The sequence below is a fragment of the Cyprinus carpio genome, chromosome B14 (genome assembly GCF_018340385.1).
Source record: "Cyprinus carpio isolate SPL01 chromosome B14, ASM1834038v1, whole genome shotgun sequence".
In the NCBI taxonomy this organism is placed as follows: Eukaryota; Metazoa; Chordata; class Actinopteri; order Cypriniformes; family Cyprinidae; genus Cyprinus; species Cyprinus carpio.
Window position 1 is genome coordinate 13,759,282 of NC_056610.1, and position 20,492 is coordinate 13,779,773.

The 20,492-nt window shown below is 35.4% G+C and overlaps 1 protein-coding gene across 14 annotated transcripts in view; it reads left to right on the plus strand.

The window, feature by feature from the left end:
• The window catches only part of LOC109072264 (rap guanine nucleotide exchange factor 2-like), a 106,717-nt gene that overhangs the window by 42,535 nt on the left and 43,690 nt on the right, over positions 1-20,492 (plus strand). For 9 of the 14 annotated variants that reach the window (XM_042738176.1, XM_042738168.1, XM_042738165.1 and 6 more), the window contains exons 4-7: positions 48-131; positions 9,357-9,432; positions 13,865-14,032; positions 18,646-18,663. In XM_042738176.1, the coding sequence (XP_042594110.1) occupies positions 48-131; positions 9,357-9,432; positions 13,865-14,032; positions 18,646-18,663 (346 nt within the window). Of the gene's footprint in view, positions 1-47; positions 132-5,359; positions 5,641-9,356; positions 9,433-13,864; positions 14,033-18,645; positions 18,664-20,492 lie in introns of those variants that run through there. The other 5 variants (XM_042738167.1, XM_042738173.1, XM_042738179.1 and 2 more) reach the window with 3 other exon arrangements.

A 20,492-nucleotide genomic window follows, 5' to 3' on the forward strand; every position in this document is an offset into this window, starting at 1 on the left:
TTCCTGTTAGAATCTGTGTGACATTTTTCTCTTTATGTCTCACACAGTCCGGATGACATTGGCACGTGTTGGTACATTCTGCTTTCTGGATCGGTCTTCATCAAAGAGTCCATGTTCCTGCCACGCTCCAGGTATGTCCCTTACCCGAATGCCATCAAATATCAAACATTCATGCTAAGAAATTAGAAAAAAACACCCTAAATACCCTTTCCATTAACCTGTTATGTGTGTTAAGCTTGTAACTTCATTCTTTCTCTAAAAGTTCTCACAAATAATTTGGAACTTGAACATGATTTGGAACTGATTTGGAAATGTAAAGCCCAATTCTGAATAAACAAAATATGTAACAATGGACCTTAAGAAGAGTAAATATCCATCTCCTTACATGCCCTCATCCTAGTTTGCCACTTAACTAATGGCCCAAGTGTAGATACACACATCAAAAAATGTGACTGGAACCTATTTAGTTAAATTTGCATTTAATGAAAGTACCTTCAAAGAGCCACTGTATGTTTATTATTATTATTATTATTATTATATATTTTTTTAAGTTAAGTGGCAATTTTTGCAATATGTTTGGACTTTCAGATGCATTTTTTTTTTTTAGTTTTATGAGTGCCACATTCTTTATTTTTTATTTTACAGAAATGCTGTGTCATAATGTCCCAAATACTTTAAATATAATCAATTCATCAAAATAAAATTTCTGAAAAAAATTTATATTATAATTAGATTAATTAATGACAGTTAATGAATTGAGAATGATATCAGAGGTAACAAATAATAAAAATTACTTTGTACAAAATATATAAGAAGTTACAAATGATAGAATTAATTTGTACAAAATTTATATTTTGTACATAAAGTTATGAGAAAAATAATTTGTAAATCAGTTTGGCATTTTGTGTCTGTGGGTCTAGTTTTTGGCTTTAGTTTAGCCAAAATGTTATAAAATTGTTATATTTTGAGGCATTGGATGGGTATTGTCTTCAAGTTTCAAAAAGCACCATAAGCATATCATGTAAATATATTTTTTTCTGCTTCAGAAGATTTGAATATATGACAAACTGCATGGACTTTTAATGATATGTTTATTGTGCATTTGAGTCAAAACGTCTCGATTTTTGTGTTGTAGTAAGTCATCTTTATTTATTTAGTACAATACAATACAGATTGTTTCTAAACAGCTTTACAGAAGTGAACTGGGAAATAACAGAATCAATGAGGCCAACTTATCAAATATGAGACAAATCCAAATTCTGCCATAAAGCAGCTCTGAAAAGACAGTTGTGTTGTTATTCAAATCGAAACAATTAAATTTTAATTCAGTTCAGCTCAATAACAGTATCAATTTTGAAAAATTAATCAGTGATGAAACATAAGTAATAAACAGAAGTCAAATTTTTTTGAGTGATCTATCCCTTTAATTTCTGAACCTGGCATGTAATCAGTTACCTAATGCAAACATCATAACTTGAAAGTAGGGATGCACTGATGAATCAGCTGCCGATATTTATCAGCCATTTTTTTTATTATTTTAAAGCCATCTGCATATTGGAAATAACATTAAAATGGCCAGTACTGATGGTTTATTTATTAACTGCATGGAGGCAACGAGTTGCATATCTGTTGCATGATCCAACGTTTTAATAATAATCCAACTGGGCAAAACAATTAAATACTTGCCAAAACAAAATAAAATCTGTACAAAATATAGTTTATCAGACAGCATAGTACGGCTATATGCAAACATGACGCGGACACATCCAACGAGTGAAATGTCTCTCAGCTGTAAATTCATCATGGGTAAGTCACAATGGCAATGCACCGGCATTAGATTTTAATTCAATTTTTATCTGAGGATATGTACCACCAAGCATTAGGCCTACATTTAAGTAAAAATGAATGGCGGTTAAGCTTTTAGTTTGAAACCAGTGTAGAAACGGATTCACACAAGGTCACATTACGCACCTGCAGTGTTTCTGTGAATGGAAAAAACTGAATAAAACTATATAGGCCACGTAAAAAGAAATATATAGGCCTATACTCAAAATATATTTCACTTAAATCATTAACAGATTAACAAAACAAAAGGAAAAAATTGTGCTGAGTTTCGGATAATTGTAATGCTCTCCGAAGTTCACAGAAAAATAAACCGAGATGGCAGAAAGCAGTTTTCTTTATTTTTTCAAAAGCTTTGCAGTTTTGAATGATGTTTTTGCCTCTCTCTGTATGACCAACCAGTGTTGGTATGACCATAAATTAACCGTAACAGTTGAGAAAACAATGCAGTGATCGTGTCAGTGCCTCACATGCATATACAACAAATTTTTGCTAATTTGACATTGCAGCCTGTTCATTATCTAAATAAAATACAATTAAAGAAACATAAAAAGTTACACTATTCAATTTAAATAGTCCGTAGTTCAGTCTGTGTCGTTCAGTCTCACTGCTGATATAGCCTATGTGAAGGATGATGTTTTACGTCGATAATGCGAGTGAAAAACAAAGCCTATAGTTTACTTAATAAATAATAGGTGAGCATCCAGATACTTTGCCAATATGGAAACATTTGGATTCCTGCAGAATGAGAGAGGTAGGCTTCAGCTTCATTTTTAACTTAATTTGTTTTGGCTTGACACTTATATTTAGCCTAAATACAGCTTTAGAGGATTTGTTGTGGAGAGAAGGGAACTAAAATAGCCTGTGTTTGTAATTTTGCTTTTATTTACCAGTATTTCGGCCTATATTATTTCTGAATGTAATACTTAAATGCAACATAAGGCCTTCTAATTTATGCTGTTTTTTTCTCTCAAAATGCTTATAGGATAAGCGTTTTTTTAAATCCATGCTGAAACATTTTTAAATATCTTGAAAAAAATACTTTAATGTTTTTAATGCATTGACAGTTTTTTTGATGATGCTGTATTGACTATGACTAAGAGAGATCAAGACTCTTTTCTTTTTGAGTAAATTAAACTCTGTACTTTATTATTATTATTATTATTGGCAAAGAAAAAGTTTAAAAAATGATGTTATTAACCGATATGTTTTCTGCTCAAACTGGTTTCACTGATGAACTCAGGAACAGAAACGGTTCTGCTTCTATCTAACTAACTCGTTTTGAATCCCTGCTTCATGCAGTTGACCAATTTTGGTATCTGTATCGGAATCGGCCAATAGTTGTTAAAATCATTATTGGTATCGGCCCAAAATAATAATAATAAAAAAAAATCCTAACGGTGCATCCCTGCTTGAAAGTATCATAATTTGACTACTTTAGCAAGGCCACATATGCAAAGGAAGACTTCCGTCTTTATCAAGGATCAATATTTTGCTTGGCACACTACAGTTTACCTGTAGTAGCATAGAAAATGGCGTGACAGAAATTAAGTGTACATACAGAAAGAAACATATTGACTGGGCATAATTTAAAAGCATAGCAAGCCGTACAAAAACACTTGACATAGATGCACTAGAATTGGCTGGCAGTTGGGAATATGTCATTTTATCACCATGGCAATGAAAAAAGCAGGTCTCTCCCTCCTTCGCTTTCTCGTTTGGCTTCATGGAGAGAGCTGAGATGTGTTGCTCCTGTAATAGACTGTGACTCAGGCGTCCAGTGAATGAAAACCAACAGGACAGCGGTGCACTTCATAAACAGTGTCTTGATAGTGCTCGCAAATGGTCATTTTTTTTTTTTCCCAAGAGGCATCACAGCTACCCTGTGTGCTGATTCTTGTCTGAGACAGACCAGATCTGCAGTAACATCTTATCGGCTTCTTTCAGCACATGACGTGTGTTATTTTCTGCCAGTTTCTTTCCAAACAAAAACACACTCATTTTAATGCAGATTTTGTGTAACACTTCTGTTTAATCGCACCTGAAACTCTCACTCATTACAAATGCAGCATGCAAGTGTTCAATTGCACAGCGATTGCATCCATTAAAAGCATAATGGTGTACAAAGTGCTGGCAGAAGTCAGAGTTGAGTTTGAGGTGGCAGTACCACCTGGTGCTCATGCCAGTACTTATGCGACAGCTCCAAGCCCTTTAAAATGGTTTTACAGGCTTAACAACCAACAATAGTTTATATTGTTATAAACTCTGTTCAGTCTGATCCTCCAGTAAATCCATTGTTTTCTTAAATATTCCTGAATGCAAGACTTGTGAAAACATTAGTAATCACAGTTTCTAGAGATTTTTACCTGTGCTTTACCATGGTACAAATATGGCATACTGTCTGTTCTAACAGGGAACGTTCTCAGAACTTTGGCTAATGTTCTGGCAAGATTCTCTCAAAGTTATGAACATTCTTCAAGTAATGTTAATAGAAGGTTATCATAACTTCAGCACATTTGTCTCTTTTTTTTTTTATGTTTTTTTTAGACTTGTTTCAGAAAAATTGAGCGTTCCATTTATGCTCCAGAAATGTTTTTGAAACTTTTAAAAATGTAACATTGTAAATGTTCAGAGAACATTCATAAATAACATTTTTATACAGTACCTCAATAAGAATATTAGGGAAATGTTCTTAGAACATATTTTTGTTAGCTGAGATGATACTTTGATATGGTAGTAAATTATTTTTCACGATTAGATTTTTATGTACTAAATGATTTTTTTAATGATTTGTACCAAAGTGTTCACACTACATGTCCTTCAAATTTTCTTTGCACTATGGTTTAACAAAACAAAACAGATACTTTTAAATTAAGTTCAATTTAGTAACATGCTCATATTTTACATTTACATTTATTCATCTACAGATAAAACGTTTTGCTAAAATGCAAGCTTTTAAATTCTTTCAGTTTCAGTATTTTTTTTTTTTTCTTAATCTTTTTCCACTTAACCACATGCAAACTCCCAGGTGGTTTTCCCATGGAAGTGCTTTGAAAGCCTTACTGTTCCTCCCTGAAATGATACGAATTTACTTCATGAGAATATAATCTGCAACATCTGATATGTGACAAGTTACTCCCCTACATGTATCAACATGCCTCATTTGTTGTTTAGCCACAATTTCTTAACTTTGCATTTCAATCTCCAGCTAACTTTTTCTTATAGTTAGTGGCATGTTTGTGAATTTTAACTTTTTGTAATTATTAATTATAATTATGATTGTTTTAGTTTTTTTTGGATTATGAATATGAATCAAATTTTCTTTTTTACTGTTTACTATTCCCCAGGTTGCCCTTTAGAGTTTTTCTGGGTGCTTCTCGCTCTGATCACTACAGGTCTTGAGTTAAGTTGGGAGGTCATGTTGTTTGTGGGTAGAGGTCAACCCCTCCCTCTTGGCTTCACAGGAAGTAAGAGGCAGGCAGGAATGTTGGCTTCAGTCGATCACTACTGACTCTCAAGAACGCACATTCCCCAGCGCATACTCTCGTAAGATGAAGGCTGTAGACGGAGCTGTCAGAACAGAGTGCATTGTACGTGAAGTTGGATTATCATGTGGCATTCAGGAAATCGTGTTTGTGTTTAGTGTGGTAGCAGTGTGTGGGTATGAATATTAAGAAAGGACATTAAAAATACATTTGAGGTAGAAGAATGGAACCGAATGCATGATTCAAGAAGCCAGGAGTGTTTATGGATTTCATTGGACATATTTTGTAACAACTCTCTCATCTTCTGGTACAGGTATTTTTTATTTATTTGTTTTTATACATGTTATACATATTTGTTTATTAAGTGCACAATTAGATCACTTTAAGAAATTACTTTAAATATTTTTTATGAACACACTTTCCAACAAATAACTATTTAAAGAACTTTATATTTTTATATATTTATATAAATATGTATTCATAACAACTAATTAAAATTAATTTTATTGATGCTAATGCTAAAATGCTGGTTAATATATATATATATATTTTATTTTGTATTTTTTCATAACATTTTATTATAATTAATTTTATTGATACTAATGCTAAAATGCTGGTTAAAGTAATCATACCTCACATGTCATACTTTGCTAATCAAGCCTTAAGCATCTTGATCCTTGCATTATATCAGTTTGGGGTTGCTTTGGTGCTCCTGAAATGCTGTTTACTTTGCTCTATGTTGCCATGTGTCTGCAAGTGCAGATCTGAGAGGCAGCAGAGCTGTTTAGCACTCACTGAAGCGTTACAGTAGAATCCTTTTATTGCATTACCATTCTACTGTACTTCAGCATGTCCTTAAGCCTTCCAATGTATTCCTTCTCCCCTCTGACTTTCCCACCGACATCACTTGCATAACAGCTCTTTAATCTTTGCTCTGCTTAATATGGAGAGATGAAAAAGAGGCTTATTTACTTTAGAGATCCCTATGTTCTTTGCTGTGTGTGAGTGCCTGCCATGTTCGTCACAGAATCACATTCCAAACACCCGGAATGTTGTGTAATATGGAATGTAGCGGCCGACTGGGTGGGCAACACATCTCACCGGGAGTTCAATTCCCAAAGAATGTGGTGCGGTGTCTGACATAATATACTTTATATGAATGCCTGGTGTTAATATTTTTTTTTTTCTGGCTTCTACATGAAATAATGATTAGTGATTGATTAAATGATTAATTATTTTTTTAGACTGGGATTTTATAAGCCAGAGAGTCCACCCCCACCCCTTCTTTTTTCATTTAGTCTCAATCAAGCCGTCTGTTTATTTTTTCTTCTCTTTTTTTGTCTATATTAAAAAAAAAAAAAAAAAAAAAACACTATAATCTATAAGTGTGGTGAAAATGTATTCCATTTTTTGTTCCTATTGCATCTTGCAGTTTAAATTAGACTTCAGTGTGGTTTCCAACTATACCCACCGTATCATCAACTGTATCGTGAATGATGAATGAAAACACTGAATCTTGAGGTTTGTATTTGAATAGAAGCCTGTAAGGGAAGTCAAACAGCATTACAACACAGAGTGCTCATTGTGTGTGGTCTTAGAATCGGCAACAATGTATGTAAAGGGAATCCCACCTGTTAGTCTAATCATTTTAGCTAGTTACTATATCTGCCAGCTGCACTTCTACAGTAACCCATACAGTGTACAAGTAGCTATATAACAGTAAGTGTTGCTTTACTAATGTTAATATTTTAAAGCATCATGCAGATTGCCATTGCAGGAAATTATGTTTTATGTAGAAGAGTTTTTCTTTAGTAAAATCAGCCTTGCTTTGTCAGTCACAGTTTTCTGATGTCTGTGTAGCGGTTTTTCTGACCTCTCACCCAGCTAAACCGTTGTAAGCATGTGTCAACTGGACCATAGTGTCACCTGGCAGCTCATTCAGCTGCAAAAAGTGTCTTACAAGCAGCATTAATGGTAAATCAACACCAGATGAAAGGTGAAGTGTGCAAAAAGAATTGGAAAAAATAGTATGTTAAGTACTCCACCTGTCTAGTCCCATCCCAAACTCACTGTGTTTTATGCCAGGCTTAGTTGAGATGCTTAAACAAACAAAGTACATTTCTATTTGATGTGCACATGACCTCTAACCAACTGTTTTTTTTTTATTATTATTATATTGTTTTAGTGAAGTTAAGTTTAGCCTTTTTCCTGTTTATTTTCTTTTTGCTTTTAGTGTAGTAAAGACAGACAATTATTGTGTGAAGAAGAGGAAATGGGGTCAAGAAAGTGAAAGTGAAGTGACTTGTGGCCAATTTGTGCTCTGCATTTAACCCAGCCAAGTGCACATACACAGCAGTGAACACACACCCGGAGCAGTGGGAAGCCAATGCTGCGGTGCGGTGCCTTGCTCAAGGGTCTCACATCAGTCATGGTATCGAAGGTGGAAAGAGCACTGGTTATTCACTCCCTCTCCACCTACAATCCCTGATGGACCTCAGACTCAAACCTGCGACCTTTCAGTTACAACTCCAACTCTCTATTCGTTTGGCCACGACTGCCCCCAGAAATGCCATTCTCTGACTTTGCATTTTAACTCCACATTGTGATTTAGTGAAGTCCATATATATGAAGGTCCTTATATGTGACCCTGGACCACAAAACCAGTCGTAATGGTAATTTTTTTTTTTAAATTGAGATGTATACCTCATCTGAAACCTGAATCAATAAGATTCTCGTTGATGTATGGTTTGTTAGGATAGGACCAGGGTTGGGCGATGTCTTCAAATTTGGCATCGGACGATGTCTACAGTGAAACATTGTGATGGATGATGACATCGGTGGGGGGATTGTGTGAGGTCTGCCAGAAGCGTGAATCCTTATAAGGGAAAACAACTAACAATTCCTAACACCGTGCCTACACTGGATGCGAGCGGTGCAGCGTGACAAAATACTATAGAACCACTGATCTATACTAGAGATTCATTATATATAGATCAGTCAATAGAACTCAGTATAATCAGTGATGCTGTCTACACTGGATGCAGCGTGGCATGACACCACAAATCCCTGACAGTAAACTGCTGCCGCGTTCTGTTTATGACGTGCTGACACAAAATTGGACAGACTTTAGCTGACGCGGCTCAGTGCCAGACGACAACTTTCACGTCCGGTGTAGACACTGTGTAAAGGCGGTCGTATACCAGACGAGAAGCGCTGCGCCGCATCTAGGACATCTCGAGGTATCGCACACCAGACGCCGGTGTAACATCGTGATGTCTATCAGCCATCGGCGATGGATGATGGCATTGTCTACTGGCCCAACCCTAGATAGGACCATATTTGGCTGAGATACAACTATTTGAAAGTCTGGAATCTGAGAATGCAAAAAAAATAAAAAATATTGAGAATTGCCTTTAAAGTTGTCCAAATTAAGTTCTTGGCAATGCATATTATTACTAATCAGAAATTAAGTTTTGATATATTTACAGTAGGAAATGTACAAAATATCTTCATGGAACATGATCGTTACTTAATATCCTAATGATTTTTGCAATAAAAGAAAAATCGATAATTTTGACCCATACAATGTATTGTTGGCTATTGCTACAAATAAAGCTGTGCTACTTATGACTGATTTTGTGGTTCAGGGGCACATATGTGTATCTATTTAAAAATGTTAAGGCATGTCCACCTTGAGTCAGTATTTGCCTTCATTTTGGGTGGAACTCCACCTCACATTTCCATTTCCATTTTTAATGGAGTTTTTTGTGTTGCTACATAAACGCTCCATCACTTTGCACTGTACTTCTTTCATTAGGCCGTGATGTAATTTGGTGGAATTTTCCAGTCTGGTTGTAGTTTCTTTTCCAGTGGAGCCTTTCTGCCTAGACCAGGAACACTGCCACAAGTGTGTGGATATGTGCTCCTCCGACTCGGTTTCTGAGCACGCTTTCATTTCCACAGAATCTCAGGATTCCATAATTGGTAGAGCAGTTTATAACCTTTCTCTCTCCTGTTCTCCTCCTCTAGTTTTGGGAAAAGGTCTGCTGGGAGTTTACGCCGTGGATGCGAGTGCATCGTTCTGGAGCCATCCGAGATGATTGTGGTGAGTAATCATGGATCAGATAATCATCTTGACTTCATACTCTTACTAATCACACTATGTAATTACCGTTTTGTGCTGTACTTTCATTCCTTTTCCCCGGTGGTTCCCACAGTGTGCTATGCTTTACCCCAGGGGTACACACAAGGTCAGATTTGACATAACATGGGCAGATAACAATTTCAAATCTTCCCAATGCACTGACTAAAACGCTTTTCCTAAGAAAATGTGATGGCTCGATAGGAAATGATGGTCGACTGTCGAATAACTGACTGTTACTTTGCACATAAGTTGACTAGTTTGTCTAGGTGGTCTTTTTTCTTTTTCTTTTGATGGTCTATTTCTTTGAGATAGAAGCACTCTAAAATGTTGTGCATTTGACTGCAAAGACATGTAGCTGTCTGAACACAAGCTACAAGCTTTTACTGTAGATGTTTTAGTAACAGCAATTTAATTGTGTGCTTTCTAGTTTTGTTTAGCATCAGCAGGTGAGCCAGACTAAAGTTACATTTGGGAACCACTGCTATAATGATAAATGGCATATAAATGTTTCTGTGCTCCTCCACATCTGTCTCTTTCTCAGTTTGAATTTGGCATCTTGTTTACATTTTACCACAAGCAAATTTCATTGTGGATTTGTTCCTCTTAAATTACTCAGCCCACTGCGGTTAATGTTCAACATGGCCTAAATTCAGTGCTCTCGCCTTGCCAAAAAAGCTAAAACGATTATATTTAGGAACCCAAGCACTTCTGTGCGTCCTAATATATTCCATATTCAATTCATGATGTATGTTCATGAGTAAAGAAATACCCTCCCTATCTACATTTCCAGCTTCAGATTTGGTTAAGCTCTCGGGGTGGCATGGAAATATGCCTACATGTGACTCAGTGGGCTCCTATATATGTTTCTGCATGTTGAGTACACTACTGTTCAAATGTTAGTGGTCAGTAAGGTACAGTATTAAAAGAATAAAAACATTAATAAGAAAAAAAACAACAATAAAAACAAAAACAACATTAAAAACAAAAACATGTAAAAAAATATATATGTTAATCAAACATATAAAACAACAGTATTAATGTTTTAACTAATTTTTGGGCAAATAAATGCCACCTTGGATGAGCATATACTTTTTTCAAAAGCAAAATCTTGCCGACCCCAAACTTTTGATTGGTAGTATGTACAGTATTTACAGTCATGTGAAAAAGTTAGGGCACCCTATTGAATTCCATGGTTTTCTGTATCAGGAGATAATAAAAAATGATCTGGTCCTTGGAAAGTCTTAAAATTTGGAAATAAAGCCTCAGATGAACAATATGACATATCACACCATGTCATTATTTTATTAACAAAAATAAAGCCAAGATGGAAAAGCCATGTGTGACAAAGTTAGGACACCCTATTATTCAATTGCCTGTATATCCACTTTTAGCAGCAATAACTTTAAGTAATCATTTTCTGTATGACTTTATCAGTCTCTCACATCTTTCTGGGAGAATTTTGGCCCACTCTTCTTTACAACATTGCTCCAGTTTATTGAGGTTTGTGGCATTTGTTTACACACAGCTCTCACCACATCATTCCAGTCAGGATGAGCTCTGGACTATGACTGGGCTATTGCAGAATTATTTTCCTTTCAGCCATTCTGTTGTAGATTTGCTGGTGTGCTTGGGATCATTATCCTGTTGCATCACCCAATCTTAGCCAAGCTTTAGTTGTTGGACAGATGTCCTCACATTTGACTCTAGAATACTTTGGTATACAGAGGAGTTCATGGTCGACTCAATGACTGTGTTGTGCCCAGGTCCTGTGGCTTGAAACCAAGCCCAAAATCATCAGCTCTCCACCAGCATGTCTGACTTTTAGTATGAGGGTTTTGTGCTGATATGCTTGTTAGGTTTTCACCAAACGTGGCGCTGTGCATTATGGCCAAGCATCTCCACTTTGGTCTCATCTGTTCTAAGGTCATTGTTCTAGAAGACTAATGGTTTGTTCAGATGCAACTTTACAAATCTAAACTGTGCTACCATGCTTTTTTAGATAGAAGAAGCTTTCTTCTGGCAAGCCTTCCAAACATGCCATACTTGTCCCATATTTTTCTAACTGTACTGTCATGAATTTTATCATTTAACATGTTAACTGAGGCCTGTGGAGCCTGCGGTGAAGTTCTTGGGTTGTCTGCCATTTATCTGAGCATTACATGGTCTGATCTTTTGGTGAATTTGCTGGGATGTGGCCGTATTACTCTTCCCAGATTGATGGCAGCAACAATTGCTTCTCTAAGATCATTGCTGATGTCTTAAGTCCTTGGCATTGTGTTAACACTCACCTGAAGGCTCTAGACCAGCAAATTCTTAATTCTCTTAATTCTTATTCAAAAAGTAAGTCCTAACTAATTCACCAACCCATTTCCATTCCATCTTTACTTTATTTAAATAAAAAAAAAAAATACAAAATACAATATTTGTGTTGTTTTTCATCTGATTTTTTATTTTCCAAATTTCAAGGCCTGGAAAAAAATTATTATTACTATTATTATTATTATTATTATTATTATTATGTTATGTGTCCTAACTTTTTCACATGACTTTATGTAATCAACCCATAGAGCATGATGCCAGCAACATCAAGTTCATGGGTTCCAATACCAAGAAATGCATGGACTGATAAACCATATAGGCCTAGTTAAAATGCCCTCTAAGTCTAGGGACCAATGGTTTCTGAGATGTGGAAAATGCAGACGGAATTGTGGAATAAAGTCATAAAAATTCAATTTACTGTATAATGCGGAATGTCACAGATTTTTGTCAAATTTTGGATGTATAAATCAAATGTAGGTCAGTAAACTTAAGTCAAAATGCGATGTGGACTAGTTTTTGTGAATATTAAGCTGCCAAACACTATTTAAATATGAATCCTGCATGTTATGCATGTCTCTGTGTGAATGAATGATGCAGGCGCGCGGTTTTGTTAACTGCACACATACTGATGCTCACGTGATGCTAAGTGTTTTCAACCTCTACCGCTTCAATATGAGTACTTTAACAGTTGAACGTAATCTCTGAACTGTTCTGAGAGTCACTTCATGAGCATGTTGCCATTTATTTTGAGAACTATCATCAAATCATATAAACAGAGAAACTTAAAGTTTGGTTTAACTTGAAGAAACTGTTACAGACTTAATGTAATGATAGTAGGACTGCTACTATTACAATTATTATTAAAACATTATTTTTAAAGGAATATTTACTGGAAGAATTATTTACCAGAATTATTATTATTATAATTCTTTTTTTTTTTTTTTTTTTAATGAAATCAATTATTTAGAGATGCTTTTAATTATTAACATTTAATGAAACCATTAAAATGGAAACCAGAGAATTAATGGAAAGCAGAATTTGGTTAAAATAAAACTAAATTTGTGGGAGGAAAAAAACATTTTATAGGTTCCTAAATATAACATTTCATTGTTAAACTTTCAATAAATTGCTGTTAATTTGTGTACATTTTATGATTTCAATTAATACAATTTTATTTAACCATTAAAACAGTCAAAAAAAAAGGGGAAAAAAATCTAACGGACTTCATAGGGCCCTATAAGTCGTTTAAAAACATCTGCCAAATGCATAATTGTAATCTCCTGTTTGGGCGATGGCCACTGTCCTCGACAGTTGATGGTGTCCTTGTTGGGTAACTGATCTGTTATTACTGGCCGATGCTGCCCTGTAATTACGGGCTGAAGCAGGATATAGATGCTGCACTCTCACTTGCTCACACCGCCCAATATATTCCCACTGCTTCGCGCTCGCCGGCAGTTGCCATAGCAGCAGTTGGTACGGTAGCGAGAGACTTGATGTGTAATCCCAAAGGCAGAGTGGGTGTGAAATTTGAGGCTGCAGCAAAATAAGGCAGAGGGATAATCATGTCACTTTCTATGGCATAATGTCACATTGGCCAGCCCTTTTTATATGCAATTTATACCCATCATGTGTATGATGATGCCACCCTCGATCACAGTCATTCAAAGACCTGCCATGGACAGTTTACACGTTTTAATGTAATTTTTAGGTGCCACAGTGACAGAATACCCAGCAAAGATAAAGAATACATATTGATCCGGTTTGGTTTTTGCACATGTCTGCTATTTGAACTCTTAATTTCAAGAATAAACCGGCATAACATGCACAACTCTGCTCCGAAAGCCCCTTGCAAGCTGCTCCTCTGAAACTACATCTCCCCTTTTCTACCTTTCCTTTCTGTCTGCTGTGCGCCTCTCTTTGACGTAGGTGTTTGAGGCTCAGCCCTCACACACACACAGACAGGCTTGCACACCCACTTCTATTTTTACACAGCGCCAGTAAGAGGGGTGGGAGGGGGTGGGGGGTGAGGAGAGAGAGAGAGAGAGTCTCACTCAAATCGCTTCTCCGTTTGCAGGTGGACTATATGGATGAGAATGAGGAGTATTTCCAGCGGCAGGCATCGCACCGACAGTCCCGCCGAAGGTTTCGCAAGATCAACCAGAAGGGCGAGCGACAGACCATCATCGACACCGTAGAGCCCTTTCCTGCCGGAAAGCCGCCCGTTGCACGGGGATACCATACGGTTAGTCGTATGCTTTAACTCTACCTGTATAGTTGCTCTTTTGCCCCTCCCCCTGTATGACTGTCGGCGTTCCTGGTCCTCACCTGTCCGGCTTTGCTTTCCAGTTTGTTTACATGCTGTTAAATGTGTCATTGCAAGTGCTTGTTTTTTTGTTTTTTGCAATGTTATTTATGCATAGGGATGGATGATATGATAAAATCTGATATTACAATATCAGTGATTTTAGAACATGGTATCACAATGTAGTTATTTGCACTGGATTTTCAGTTAAGAATGATTTATGTATTAAATGATCATATAGTTATGCTTATTTTTTGGATAATTCAATGAATTCAACAAGCAAGGATGCATTAATTTGATCGAAAGAGACAGGAAAGACATTTATAATTTTACAAAATATTTATTTTCAAATAAATGCTGTTCTTTTGAACTGTGTATCTATCAATAGGAATCTGAAAAAAATCTGCATATTTTTCTGCAAAAAATCTTTTGTTTTCAGCATTGATGAAAAGAAATGTTTCTTGAGCACCAAATCATCATTTTAGAATAATATCTGAAGGATTATGTGACACTGGTAATTCACCTTTGCAATAGATATTTGTTACATCTATACTAATAATCAAACAAATTACTTTATATCTTTTTGTCACTTTTATGTGCAAATAGCGCTGTCTACAAATATTAAAGCTTTATTGGTATTTGATTTTATTTGGATGCAAACCAAAAATATATATATATATATATATTTTTTTTTTTTTTTAAACAAATGTTATCTGTGCACAAGAGTCAATATTATTAACATTCTAGTCAAGAGTCTTAATTCTGACTGAGTCACATTCAAAGCTTCTAAATAGCTAATATGTGCAAGTTCATACTTTTTATGTGCAAATGATGCTAATTATATATATGGTGTATAAATGGTGCAGGAAAATCTGTACCACTCGATGCATTTCTAAAGTTGCAAGGTACAGTATATAGATGCACACCAAAATGTTCCTCTCATGCATAACATTGGCTAGTAATATATTCAATGCATTTGACTGCTGCAGCGAAACATAACATAAGCTAATATTGCTTCACTATAACCAGTGCAGTGCATCAGATGCACACATAAATGTTCCTCTCACAAAATTTTCGCTACAGGAACATTATGTAAAGCTTTAGATTACTGGAAGACTACTGGAAGTCTGTTGGCACTCTTTTTGGTAACATTAACCACTTCTCTTTCCTCATATTACCAATGTGAAAGGAACTAGATTTCTGTCTCCTTCCTATGAACTTTGCTCTGCTACTATATTTGCATTTGTTCTTCTGTTACTGTAAGAATCTATTCATTTAGCTAGTGCTGCCACATCCTCATGGGGTTGTGTTCATCTTGTGTTTTACTGTTTCTTCTGCCTTAAAGGAATATTCTGGGTTAAAAACAACTTAAGCCCCATTGGCAAGATCTTAAGACTTTATCAGTTTGTAAAAATGAACAGAAAAAAGTATTTACAGTTAGGAAGCTAGCAAGTGTGCAGCACTGCAGATAATTTTGCAGTTATTTCAAATACTGTTTTTCGACGACTACAGGTGTATGGTAGGAAAGCATGCATTTCGGACGTGGCCAATGACTTTGAAAAAAATGCTGCTCAAAACTAACGCCAGCATTGTACATTATTTTATAAAAAGCTAAAAAGCTAGTCTGAGTTTTTATAAAGCAAGTTTAGGTTTAAAATGGGTGCTGACTTATTATAAAATGTAAAAAATAGGCAGTGAAAGCTCTCTTCAGCTCATTACTGCCTCTTTTACACTAATAGACAAAAAAAAATCAAGTTTGCATTAAATAACCCTCATGCTAATCCCTTACTCCTGGATTGTTCTTTCAGTCTCTTAAATGTTATTTTTACCTAGCAGCAATGCAATTTGTTTGTGCCTGTATGTGCAAGGTGCTTTCCTTGTTTCTATTATAGCTGCTCATTTTCCTTGTTGTGCTGTGGTGGCTGATATATGGTCTCTCGGTAGGTGTTAGCTGGTGTTCTGCCTATGTGTTTGCAGTCAGTATGTCGTGTTGGCTGAAGATGTGCTGGTGTTTTATGTACTCAGTCCCTACTGTGCTCTGGCCAGGTTGAAGTGAGAATCCACTGCTCTGCTACCATCTGTATATGTGATATATTACATCGAGCCTCAGCTGAGTAAAGAGACAGAGCAGAGAGAGAGAAAGAAAGAAAACATTTATGTATCTGTATATTTACATTTGTTCAGATTAAATACAATTTTCAGATATCCAATATTTACATTAGTTATCAACCATAATGTTTGTTTGTTTGTTTTTTTCCTTTGATAACTGTTAAAATGATTACATTTGTTATACTTAATCTTGGATATGTGGTTACACTCTTGGCTGGCACCATTTCCTCATAATATATAAAAATGAAAACAAATATTATCCTCTTAAAATAACAAATCTTAATTTATATTTTATTTAATTGATGTTATGTTATTACATTTAACCTGTATTAAATTAAATACTGGCATTTTATTATTATTATTTAATTTTATTTTGATGACATTACTAATGCATACATTTTATTTTATATTTTATTTTTATTTTATATTTATTATTATTTGCTTGTTATGTTATTGCATTAACCAGCATTAAATTAAGCATTGGCAAAAATCTCTTTTATTTGTAATTTTTATTTCCTTTTTGTTTTGATGATATATTACTTTACATATTATTTATTTTATATTGTATTTTTATATTCATTATTTATTTTAATTAATTTATTAGAAAGACAAGCATATTACTTTCTGCACCTTGCACCTTGAGAGGAAAAAAAAAAGGTTTATTCTACTAAATCTCCAGCAGTTTTGACAGCAAGACTTTCATAATGTTTTGAGCATTAATCTTGTGAATGTCTGACACATGTTTCGTGGAGGTTCAAATCTGGACCCTCACGTAGACACATTCCTGATTTTTCTCCCCCAAATCTGCTGCAGTTCATTCCCAGCATTCCTCCCATTCCCCCGGGAGAGAAGCCAGTGTTCCCTCAGCTTGTTTGGAAATTCTTGTTTTGTTTAGTACAACAAAATACGTCAAGCATCATTGAGCTAAATTGTTTTTCCCTCGAGATACATTAGAAGGGGACGTCAAAATGATTCCCACCATTGTATCTTCTCAGCTGCACAGTTTTCCCAAACAGCACCCTTTTTGTTGTTATGGTCTGTGGGAAGCGATTTGGACCATGTTTTTGTTCTCAGATCAGTGGTAGCAGGCTAAGAAAGCTCACAGTAGCATCTTCAAGAGGGACCACAGTGCATTGGATGTTAAGCTGACGGGCATTCCAGCTAATCCGTGAGTTTTTGAGAGTGCTTCCACAGTGGGATTTCCATACTCAGACATAGCCGAAGGTGAAAATTCACTTCGCAAACATTACATCATGTATCAGCCTTGAGTATCTCACATAACCTTATAGAGATTTGCTGACTGGCATTAATTTGATTCACTTTCTGGCACCAGAGTGAAATAATTGTACTCTACGCTGCCTGCCTCACACAATTGGACTCAACTGAGTCTCTAAGCTTTTCTGCCCTAGACGTGATTCAGATTTGGCATACTGTATTTGGAGGCATCTTGTAGATGCACAACGATTCAAAACAGCTCAGAGACAGATGAGGTAGAATTCATTCATTTCAGTGGTGTTAGTGGACGCAAATGTCCCATGCACACCAAAACAGAAAATTCCTAATGTTTAGAATGTTTTTCATTCAATTTGTTGAGTTTACACTCATATCACACTTACAATTGTGCTGTAAACACCCCATGGAGTCAACATTGTAATTTTAGTTCAGCTTTGAGATCATATGTATAGTAATAATTTAGAATTTACAGTCTTTTTCTCTCCATCTAGTGTAGCAAGTAATAAATGATGGTTCAAAACCGATGTAAACTAAAGCTTATTTACTTTTTTATTAAAGGATAAAGCCATTCAGTATGCTGTGCACAAATTTCCTTTTTAAATAGGAAAGAAAACTGCTCTCATCAAGCTATTTCATGGAATCTTTAAATGAAATTTGTTTGTCTGTCAATAGTGACTTTAAGACCATTGAACAGTGACTGCCTTGTTGTTGGCTTACACTGGGTACCATTTTGTCTCTATAAATCTGTCTTTTTCCCTTCCTCTCCAGTACTGTGGGGCTTTAATGATCATAAGACCCTCATTCAGTCAATGAATACCAGTTATTTGCGTCTCCTAGGTTGCTGATCATTGCATTTCAGTTGTTCAAAAACTAAATGACCTCCAATCCTTTGTATTTGGTTGCATAATTAGCCGCTTTTCCGTTCACCTGAAGTGCCCGAGTTCCCTTTTTATTTGAGCTTTGTGGCTTTTTATTTCAGCATCCGCCTCATGTTTCTCGGCTGTGTGTGTGTGTGTGTGTGTGTGCACTACCCTCTGTTGTTTTTGATAGCATCTGAGCTTTTATAAAGGATGTGTCCCTCTCTTCTTCCCGTAGTATGACTTGCAAAGTGCTTAACAGGGTTTCTCTGAGCCTGCTCTTCTCTTCAATAACCCAGGCTGATAATAACTCTCCTCTTCTCTGCTTCTCTCCTCATACCGGCTCCTCCGCAGAAATGCGTTAAGGCTCAGGTATTGTACTTATTCACTGTTTCTGTTCCTCTGTCTGTGTCACTTCTTGCTTAGCTGTGATTATATACTGTATATGTGTGTAGGTTTTATATATGTGTGTGTGATAAGAGTTTATGACCATGTGACTATAACAAAATGGTTTATTTGTGTGAATGTCTTGTTTGTGTATTTATGTTGCCAAATAAATGTTTGGTCTAACAGTGATTTAAAGTAGGTGATGCTATACTGCAAGCCTTCAGGTTACACACTGAGATTATGGTCTTATAACTAGTCAAACAAACTAGATTTTTTTGTTTTTTACATTTTTAAAAGAATATGTGAGTGGCTCTTGCTGGTGGAGAATTTGTTGCTTGGATTCCCGAAGCATTGCTATGCTATGATATTAATGGTTTTTAGTGTGTTGCTAATGAGTTGCTAGGGTGTTCAAAGTTACTTACTGGACCAAGCCAAATAAGTCTCTATCATGTTTTAGTTCCTAAATATGGCTTGGGTCCCTCCTTCAAAGTGATAGGTTGTTTTGTGCTTTTTGTTTTGTTTTGTTTTGTTTTGCTTTGCTTTGCTTTGCTTTGCTTTGCTTTGCTTTGCTTTGCTTTGCTTTGCTTTGCTTTTTGTTTTGTTTTGCGTTGCGTTGCGTTGCGTTGCGTTGCTTTGCGTTGCGTTGCTTTGCTTTGCTTTGCGTTGCTTTGCGTTGCGTTGCGTTGCGTTTCGTTGCGTTGCGTTGCTTTGCGTTGCTTTGCGTTGCTTTGCTTTGCTTTGCGTTGCTTTGCGTTGCGTTGCTTTGCTTTGCTTTGCGTTGCGTTGCTTTGCGTTGCGTTGCGTTGCGTTGCGTTGTGTTGCGTTGCTTTGCGTTGCGTTGCTTTGCGTTGCTTTGCTTTGCTTTGCTTTTGTACATTAGTATATTGGACATCATTAACATCATAAACAAAACACAAAACATAAAATAAACTAGAAAACTAAAACAAAAAAAATTCTAAATTTAATATTAAAAACATTCTAATTATTGTCATAATCATTCTTCTTCTTCATAATAATATAATAAAACAAACATCACAAATATAATAATATAACAAAAATAACAAAATACTTTTCATAACAAAAACAATCAAATAACATACTTTTACCAACAAGCTGCATCATTGAGTGTCATTCATGTAGCATAATAATATTCATGAATCCAGCAGTTTGTTAATCCTTGGTGTGTTTTATATTGTTCTTATTAGTAGAATTTGTATAATAATAATAATAATAATAATAATAATCAATCATACAAATATAACAATTCTAAACTCAATATTATTGTATTTTTTTTTTCCCTGAATGACCAAAAAAAGCAGCATGACCAGTCCTAATTTCAGTTAAAATTACTAATTTGCATTCATACATAGTAACCAAGTTTTAATTCTAATTACTAAACTTATATTATTAAACAATACTTGATTATCATATTACAATGCTTGACTGCTTGGCTGACAGATGTTAAGAGTGTACTTTCAGATACTTAAAAAGCTGTGTCATTTTACAAACACACACACACACATACACACGCACACACACACACACACACACACATATACACACACACACACACACATATATATATATATTTCAGTCTGGCGAGTGAAAAAAAGAAAAAAATTACAAGCCATTCAATTGCCAAGGTGTCCATAGAGGACGGTAATTAAGTTTGATATTTATGGGAAATATTTTGTATGAATTGAATAAAGAAACTTAGAAAAATAAATATAAAATTGTATATTAATATATTTATTACTAATAGTCCCAATAATTTGCAAAATAATCACATGACAATGCATGATATCAGATGATAA